The sequence below is a fragment of the Channa argus genome, chromosome 24 (assembly GCF_033026475.1).
Source record: "Channa argus isolate prfri chromosome 24, Channa argus male v1.0, whole genome shotgun sequence".
NCBI classification, from domain to species: domain Eukaryota; kingdom Metazoa; phylum Chordata; class Actinopteri; order Anabantiformes; family Channidae; genus Channa; species Channa argus.
The window spans coordinates 2243041-2252645 of record NC_090220.1 but is presented as its reverse complement, the minus strand read 5'-3'; the positions used below and the strand labels follow the sequence as shown (position 1 = coordinate 2252645).

General features: G+C 38.1%; 1 protein-coding gene across 1 annotated transcript; it reads right to left on the bottom strand.

Moving 5' to 3' along the window:
- Positions 1 to 1136: 1136 nt before the first annotated feature.
- Positions 1137 to 9491, bottom strand: ccdc15 (coiled-coil domain containing 15). Its single transcript, XM_067494307.1, has 10 exons — positions 7749 to 9491; positions 7018 to 7164; positions 6532 to 6636; positions 5408 to 5524; positions 5174 to 5302; positions 4044 to 4163; positions 3855 to 3958; positions 3252 to 3446; positions 2468 to 2616; positions 1137 to 2357 (listed from the first exon to the last, which is right to left on the bottom strand). The coding sequence occupies exons 1-10, from the start codon at positions 7926 to 7928 to the stop codon at positions 2308 to 2310; spliced, it is 1296 nt and encodes a 431-aa protein (XP_067350408.1). The 5' UTR covers positions 7929 to 9491; the 3' UTR covers positions 1137 to 2307.
- Between the last annotated feature and the right edge of the window lie 114 nt (positions 9492 to 9605).

Sequence of the window (9605 nt, the reverse complement as noted above, 5' to 3'; positions counted from 1 at the left end):
TTAGGGTACATGTAATTACTCTAAAGCCAATTTTAACAGATTTTACAGCTGCAATTAAAGATTTTTATTTTTATACAATCTGCAGATGTCTTACTCAATCATCATAGTGTAAAGGCCTGCATTTTTAATTGTATACAATGGCAGCCAAGATTTCACAAAGTATGAGGTTTTGTATTTTAATTTTTTTAAAAATACTTAAAACACTTGTTTAGCTAATTTTTATAAATTGATTACATACTCTGTCACCAGTTTAATAAGCTAATGTAGTTTGAAACAACCGTACAATAAAGCCTTCATTTTTGTTCAGTGTGGCGTTAATTCAGCTGTATCGTCACTTAGAAAGATGTAGTTTGCAGTGCTGTTACACTTTTTTTTTGCCTATGCTGGATGGTGTTTCTTAATGTAAAACCTTAAACCATCAGCTGCTAATTACATCACTGAAATAAATGTAGCATATTAGTTGTCTATGGAAACTGGGGTTGGTGCTAATATTTGAGTTTCTCCTGGCCACAAATCTAAGTATTCTCGTACAAGACATAGAAACCCTAATAGTAGCAGTTGGCCAAAAACAATTTCCATTATTGTTGTAGCTGTTCTTAGTAATAATAATAATAATAATAATAATAATAATAATAATAATAATAACAATAATTCAATTAAGTACAAGTTCCCCAAATATATATATAGGATAATTTCCAATATGTATGAGTTATCGGAAAAGTCTGTTCACAGTTGCAATTATAACCTGAATGTTATGCAAGTTAAGGAAGTTGTTATTACAAAAATTTCCACATTACATGAATGATTTTTCAGGCCACAAGAAAAGTTGTTGTCTTATGTGCTACTTGAGACATGGGATTGAACGTATATGGTTTCATTTTCTTCCTATTTACTAGAAGTGATGTACACTTTGCAATAAAAATAAATATCAACAGCATGCTGAATGGTTTTTCATTGCAGCGAATATCCTCTGTGGTATAAATTTGTTATAAATATGTCATAGCACTACACTGTCAAGCTACAGTAGCCACGAGGAGCCAGTCTCCACCTCAAGATAAATGAGAAAATGAAAGCACTATATTGTTTTAAGGCATAGCTTCAAAATAGTGGCAGAGGGCACCAAAATAATTTTAATTATATTTACAAAATAAATGGCATAACAATTTCCAATTTAAAATACATAATATGTCTCAAGCAGGACAATATTAATGTATGAATAAAATTCATGATAATTTATCATGACATAAACTTTTTTTTTTTTTTGGTCCTTTCGGCTTATCCCGTGAGTTCAGGGTCATTGTCCGCATGTTGATTTGGCACAGTTTTTCGCCGGATGCCCTTCCTGACGCAACCCTCCCCAATTTCTACCGGGCTTGGACCAGCACTGCACAGCTGGGGAGGGGAAGGGGCTGTTAGGGGTTCAGTGTCTTGCCCAGAGACACTTCGACATATAGCCAGGGCCGGGGATCGAACCACTCACCCTGTGGTCCATGGACGACTGCCTTTACCAACTGAGCTACAGCTGCTCCCTCATCATGACTTAAACTGTAACATTTGCATATAGAAGTAATGTTTAATTAAAAACAGAACAAAGTTTTTTTTAATTTGTTTTACTTAAATTTATGATGATTCTAACAAATTCCTCACAACAAAAAAGCGACCCCCTCAAAAACACACTCCCAATTTCCTGACTTTAGTTATTACCTGAAGCAAGTTTGCACAACAATCAAATTATCTAATTATCAATAAATATACAAAACATAAACTATTACAAGGTTGTATTGGTCATTTAAATATATTCAATAAACATTTAAAGGTTATTCCCAAAGTCTATTTTTCACACAAACAAAAGCACAAGCACTACAGTCATGCTACAATGGTAAAGCTTTAAACTAAACACTAGAGAGGTTAGTAGGTGTAATGTTGACTGTATTTACCACCTTATCATATTGTGTCATTAATTGGGCTTAATAATATTTCTAATTCATCATATATGGAAACTGACATTCATAACTCATGATGGTGCTACAGGCAAAGTCATCCATATCCCCTGTGAGGAATGTAACAACAAAATTATGTGCAAACTGTGTAGAACGTCAGTTGATACCAGAGGTCATGTTTTATTTACTTCAAAATGACAATGCCAGAACAAGCTTTCATGCCAATCATGTCAACCTGCTCCTCCTTCTGTGCAGGACGCAGAGATCAATTATCAGTCTTGTCCTGTGACTCTGTGTTTGACATCTTACAGTGCATTTCCCAAATGTCAGTGAGTAACATCTTTCCATAGCAGTTCATCAGCTTCCTTTACCGTAAATCCACACTCAGTATTGTTGATTGTAATGCCTGGGCATAGGCTGTAGAAAAGGTACATTTGACTGTTAACTGAGTTTCAATGTGTATATCCACTAAAGCTCATTGGTGGCGGTTATAGAAACAGAGGGAGTGTGTGAAGTGCGTGCATTACCTTTGGGGTTGTTGTGGAAGACACAGTTGTTAGCACAGGTATCAGGATGGGAGTCCCAGAAAGAGGCTGCACAGCAGCAGAGAGGGAGGAGCTGCAGCTTTTCCTGAGACAGTCGCTCCTTCACCTGAGCTCTCAAAGCCTCAATGAACCTGCCAACAGTTACCATCAGTTTTACAAAGCAACTTACATCATTAAGGCAGTGCATGAAGTTTGGTCTGTTGGGTCCAGACCAAAGAAAAATTACACATTGCTGAATTTGACTTGAAGCTGTACACAAATGGCAGGTAGCTTACTTGTTGGGACCGTTCTGTGGAAGGGCCAATTTGAGGAAAACTGTTCGCTGTAACATGCCAAACAGGTCATGTTACACTTCACTGAACCTTGTGTGTGTCATCACTTTTGATGTTCAAAACGAGCGGTATAATCTAATACAATTTAAAATGCCAGACACTCAACCACTACAATGTTTGTAATGTTCGGCTTTTGTTGACGTGATTCAAAATGTAAATTGAATAGTGTGTTCAATGTTAAGTTAATTGTAAATGGAGGTGTTGTACTGGACTATGTGATACTGAGAGGTGTTTCTATAGGTGAGGCAGATTATTAAAAAACACATCTCCATATACTGGTGTCCACTACAACACCGTCATTAACTGTGAGTTCAATGCTAACACAAAGGTCCAGTTGTTAAATCTGAAGTTAAGGTGATGCCTTGCAGAACTTTTTTTAACACCTGTAAACAGATCTAGATCTATAAAACCTTTAGTAAACAAATCAGAATTACCTCATATTTACTTTGCCCTTCTCCTCTCCTTTTCTTCTCCGCATCTTAACAACTCCCTCCTCCTCTTCAAGCCTCAGTCGCTCAAGAATAAGAAGTTCTCTCTCCTCCAGCTTGTGTCTGGCCTCTGTGAGCTGCCGAACTCTCTCCAACTCTTTCTCTTTCTCCAGACGAATCTGTTCTTTCTGTGCTTTGATCCTTTAATAGAGACATTTGAGGGTCTTAACTGAGACCAAGGCTTAAGATTCACATTTTGCATTCATATGCCAGTAGTTTAGAACAGCCTGAGCACACAGGTTAACTAAACACGGAGTTGCGGTTTAGCTAAAATATTGCAGAATACTGGGAAGGAAAACGGTGACCGCACCACACACATGCAGAGAATTGGGCTATATTTTTAGCCAAATACATTGTTTTTATGTTTTTTCTGCCATGAATACTTCCATAGTTGGAAGCTCCTGTTGGTGAAAACACTTAACTTGCATCTCTCATTATTCAAGTCTATTGCTTAAAACTACAAAGAGATTTTGGACATAGAATTATTAAAATCAAACAGTTTCACAAAAAAGTGAAGTGATGCAGGCAAAAATACTGTGGTCTTGTCACCTTGCTGTCCTCTTCAGATGTTTCCTGTGCTGATCGTTCTCTTTCACTTGCTCTCTCTCAGTGTTCATGAAGAGGCGGCGGTGCATGAGGAACTGAGACTGACGCTGCATTAAGAGATGTGATATCTGTAACATTTGGAGCAACGGGGTTTAAACAGGTCAAAGACTCATGCATCTGTCTGATTCTTACCTGCCTTTTCAGTTCTTCCTGGTCAGTCAGAGGCCACAGGGTCTGTGGGACTCTGATGCTGGACTTAAAAGCAGAATTAGGCTGTGCTTTGTCTGTTTCCCACGACACATGTCCACTCACCTGAAACATATACACCATGAGAACAGAATGAGCAGGTCTAGAAAAAAGGGTTTTACTGATAACAAGCCCCAAACAGCTTGAATTTACCAAGCTGCTGACAGCACTCATTTAGATCATAAAACATTTTTTTATATGTCTCCACGGTCAACACATGAAAATGTAAAAATGTTATACGGTCATTCTGCTCATATTCTGTATTTTTTATGTCGATAAATCCCATAAAAGAATCAATTATACAAACGAGTAGCCTACTGTTAAAGCCTGACAGAGTATATTCCTTAACCACAGTGCACTGATGCACAAAAACAATGACCCACACATAAATAAGCCACGTTGTTGCACTGCTTGAAACGTTGCTGCATTACTGTGAACATTCAGAACAAATCTACATCAAGGTTAATGTAGATAAGGGAAGCCAGAATAATCTGAGCTATTTATTGTTACTGTTCCTTGTTAGCAACCTGGACATGCAGACAATTCAAGGCATTAGAGGGTAATGGAAGTTATATGTTTATGTCTATCATTAACCTTGTGTGTTTCCATTATGTCACTGGTCATGTGGTAAAGTGAAATATCAAACTGTAAACTCTAACGTAATGGAACTTGTCAAGGGACATATCATGGTCATAAAGATTACACTATTTGGATTTATGAATAGTTCATTATCGACTAGGAGTTTAGTTGAGTCCAGTAATGTGCACGGAGTATGAATTTGCCGTGTTTCAATTTTAATGAATTTTGACTTTGGTAGCATGATGTCTGATAACTATGTCAGGTGTTTGCTAAGTAGGAAGAATATTACTGTATAAATACAGATGTATTTACATCTGTTCATGTCATTAAATATTATATTCTTAGACGTTAGGTCCCAACCAGACAGTCTGTGGGAATTAAATGATATAAAAACTGTGTTGTTAGAGGGAAATAATTAGTCAGACAGACATCAACACGGCCGACAGACTGAACCATTACAAAAGATGCCGCTACTGCATCTTGGGGTATTTATTAACCTTCTGCTGAATGAGGGGACATTCATGTTGACTGGTGAAGAGTTGATCATCTTCCTCTTCTTCCTCTTTATGAACATTCTCCTCTTCTTCCACCTCATACTGTGATATTAACTCATGAGTTTCAGGTTTCTGTTGGGACGACAAAAAGTTTTTTTTAAATCCTAAATGTGCAGGAACACACAATTGACCGGTGTGTTCTTAAAAGAGGAACAACTGTGTGAGACAGACGCTCACATGTTTGGATGAAGAGATATTCCATTTGTCTCCAGGAAGATCTGACGTAACATCCCCTTGTGGAATCATCCGACAGGCAGCCAATCTGAGTCGGACCTGCCTCATGCCTTCAGTGGACTGGAAAACCAAAATAACATAGTCCCCTGTTAATCACTGTCACATTGTTTTTTCACTCGGACGAGGAAAAAATGCAATCATTCAGAGTGATATAAACAACATTTGCTGCAGAGCCTCACACTACGTACTGTAGGAAACTGAACCACGTGAGGCAAATGGATGATAGAAAACATATTTGAGACATCACAAGTCTCAGTAGTAAGTTCTTCCACATCAGACTGACAAAAACCATTTCTTTAGCAACTTAGACTTTTGAAAAACCTTTCACTGACAAGCCACAACATTAATACCACCTGAACTAATGATGATGATTTATCATTATGGGTTAATCAGCTGTCAGCACATAGTGAATAAAATCAGCTGCACCTTTACCAACAGGGATCTTTTACCCTTATTTTTATTAATTACTGTACATTTGTCATAACCATGGTGTAAAATACATAGTTTTCTCAATAGAGTACTTTACTTTTGTACATCCCCAATTCCAAAAAAGTTGGGAAGATGTGTAAAATGTAAATAAAAACAGAATGTGCACAGAGATTCCTCGTGATTCTCTGAATCTTTTGATGGTATTATATACAGTAGATGGTGGGATCCTCAAAAACTTCAAAATTTTACATTGAGGAACATTTTTCTGAAATTTTTCCACAATTTTTTGGCGCAGTTTATCACAGTTTGGTGAACCTCTGCCCATCTTTACATTCGAGAGGCTCTGCCTCTCTAAAATGCTCCGTTTACACCAAGTCATGCTACTGACCTGTTGCCAATTGACCTAGATTGTTGTCAAATGCTCCTCCATTTGTGGCAATTACTTTTCCAGACCTTTGTTGCCCCTCTTACAACTTTTTTGCAATGTGTTGCTGCCCTCAAAGTCAAAATGAGCTATTTTCCATGAAATGGTAACATTTCTCAGTTTCGACATCATAGATATTGTTTATGTGATTATCAATGTTCCAGGGTGACAATACACAATACTTTCCCGCCAGCTGAGAGCTCCCCTCCATTACCGTGAGTTGTGCAGCACTTCCTGAAGACATTAGCTTCTCACCAGCAGAAACATTCTGGGTCCAGACTCCATACTGCTTCTGTGGGAATTTCCAGTCAGGTTTCACCTGGACACAAACACACTGTTTTATAATGAGGTCTGTCAGGCAGCAACAGCAACATGGCAAACAGGGAGATCAGCCCTTACTATGTGGAACATAACTGAAAGAAATTAGCTTAAGTCAAAAGAACTAGTTAATTAATCAGCAACACCTCTGATTATTCATTAACTATTTGTTGTCGTTAACACTGTGTTGCAAAATAGCTGAAGCTTGTCCCAGTTTCTTTTTTCTGTTTATTGTACACTAACAATAGTTTTGAGCTACTTATATATTTGAGTTATCCTCTCTAGTCTTTTCTTCTCTTTTACGCTATACAGTTTGTTCGAATAACTAGATACTGAAAATAATGGTTTACTCTACTTAATGAAAACAGTGTTCTCATTGCACCGGCTTTGTGTGAGGCTGCTGTCTTTTCTTGAAGATTTGAGCTTGCTGTGCCACACGGCGGCGCACTTCATCCTGAAATCGTTGAAGGCTCTCTTCATTCTCCCTCCTCCTTTCTGCCTGCAGCTCCTCAGTCAACGAAGCAAGAACCTTAAACCAAGAGATGACAAAACGGATTTACCTGTCAGCAAATCAGCTCACTATGAAAGCAGTTTTTGCAAGCTCAGTGTGAACATGTAGTTACAGCTACTCTAAGTATTCCGACTTTAGTAACTGTTCCACAGGCAGAGACTCAAACACAGTTAGTTACATAGATATAGATTATAGAAAAATAAAATGCAATAGCTTTATTCGGGGACTGAGGGTCATATCCCAACGTTTCATATAGGATGCAACAGTCATTCAGAAAAGTGTCACTGTGATAAATGTATACAACACGATCTAACAAGGAGTAGAATAAAACTGACCCCCGTGCAATGCTGGTCTGAGTGGACCTGAAAACCATGTTTTGTTTCTACACATTGTGAATCCAATTCTGAATGTTAGTGTGCTGGTACTACACATAATATAGGATCTGCGGTGCCCCAAACGTTGATAGGAATAAACACAAGCCAAATGAGCATTTACTCGTCTTTTGCAGCAACGTACACGCTCTCTTCTTTATTAACAGTCGGTTTGACTTCATTTACAACCTGGCAACAAGCTAATTTACTTTAGCGTAATGACAAACTCACGGACGGGTGCTCTAGGAAGTCTTGTCCATCTTCCACCCAGGCTCCGACGGGCACCACGGCCTGGTTCCTCTCGGCCAGCACCTTGCTGGCTCTTGGAGGTTGGCACTCTTGGCTCTGCCTGACCGAAGCCTTGTTTTTTCCATTTCTCGAAGCTGTAACTCGGCTAACGTTAGCACTCATAGCCACCCTCGTTGACCAAGCTAACGTAAAGTGCTATCTCACGGCGAAATCTCAAATTTTGTTTTTGTATTTAGATTTTGTGGTTATACACTGATATACATCGAATTTGTCGACATAATCGTGCAGTACAGTAAAATAGTTTGTCTAAAGTAAACAACAGGTTTGCATGTTTGAGTTTCGCACACTTGGTCTGTTTTTACTTCTTGGCTTTAGTGAACTGAAGCGTTGTCGCACTACCGCCCTCACGAGGTCAAGCGGAGGGACTGTGAACACAACACGAACAAAGCATCTCTAAAAAGAAAATGCACTGCGAGTGTTTCAGCGCCGAAGAGATTTTCCTGGCAAAGCTAAACCGTCTTTGCTGAAAGCAAATGTCGCATCTTTCTATAATAGTAGGCCAAACCTTAAGGCCAGTTAGCCGTAACAATCTTCAATGGCAATTATGTGACGTCATCGTTTAAAAACTGTTTAAAACTACACAAGCCTTAAAAAGAATAAAACATATTAAAAAGCTGTGTACAAGCAGTAGTCTCCATTATAAGGTGAACATTTTGAAGTCTGAATGGCGTTTCTAGCTGAAAGTATGCAGACGTAGTTAGGCCCCAAATAACGCTAAGGAAGATGGAAGTCAGAATTATATAGATTAGGATATATTACAAGTAACTGTATCTACTGTAGATTGTTTACTGTCTTTAATATGTTTTTAAATTTTCAAATTTTTTATACAATTGTTGCTTTGACATAATGGAAGACATCAACTCGTTTTTGCCTTTAAGGATAACTGGCTTTGACGTTTGCCTAACTAGTATATAAGGAGCAACATTTCATTTCAGCAAAAAGCAAAACTTTCAGCAATGACATTTCAGCTTTGCTTGGAAAGTCCTTTCAGCGCTGAAGCATTCATAGTGCATTTTCTTTTAGAAATGCTTTTTCCAGTTACTATTATTATGACTTCTGTCTTCCGTACATGTTTGGCGCCCAACTACTTCGGCATACTTTCAGCTAGAAGCACCGTTCAAAGCGCACAGCTTATTGAGACTTTAGGTCTCATCAGTTCCATGAATTCTTTTCCTCAAGCTTTTAGAGTCACTTAAATGTACTGAGGTGGTCATATTTATCTCCTTCTGAGGCTATGTTAGACTGACCAACAGTTTTTTTCCAGACCATGGTGTCTCTCGCATGGTTAATCCTCGTCTATGAATCCCCTCAGATTGTTATGACAGAAGTCTACACAGTTTATTAGCCTTCTTGTTTTCTTTCCTGTTGAACTGTATATACACATTTTTAACAATATAAATTATATCAAATCAACTTGCAACAATTCGAAAAACGGAATGCAGCTGGCCACAACTTCTTTCGTTGGGCAGGTATTTGTACAACTTTTGAGCTCCTGGTGTCACTAGATAAACGGTCAAGGGGCCGTCAAAGTTAATACATTCAGGAGTCAAAAGGTGTAAATTAAATTCAAAGTCATTACAACAGCTCTTTTAAAACTCCCCATATATCCTTGTTTCTTAACTTTAAGTAGAGAGATAAGTAAGACACAGGCACATTGTACAGCCTAATGTGATTCATTTATAAATTTGTGGATCATAAATTAGAACACAATGCCAGTTCTAATTCCCCTCTTTGCAAACTAAAAGAATGCAATTTTACAGACAACTCTAATAATCAAAC

What these genes read in the sequence shown, in the direction of transcription:
- ccdc15 (XM_067494307.1), bottom strand. Translation starts at nt 7,928, where the DNA reads ATGAGTGCTAACGTTAGCCGAGTTACAGCTTCGAGAAATGGAAAAAAC. An exon ending in ACTTCCTAGAGCACCCGTCC is followed by an intron (nt 7,165 to 7,748) that starts GTGAGTTTGTCA and finishes TCTTGGTTTAAG; the next exon opens with GTTCTTGCTTCGTTGACTGA. An exon ending in CATCTGAAGAGGACAGCAAG is followed by an intron (nt 3,447 to 3,854) that starts GTGACAAGACCA and finishes TCTCTATTAAAG; the next exon opens with GATCAAAGCACAGAAAGAAC.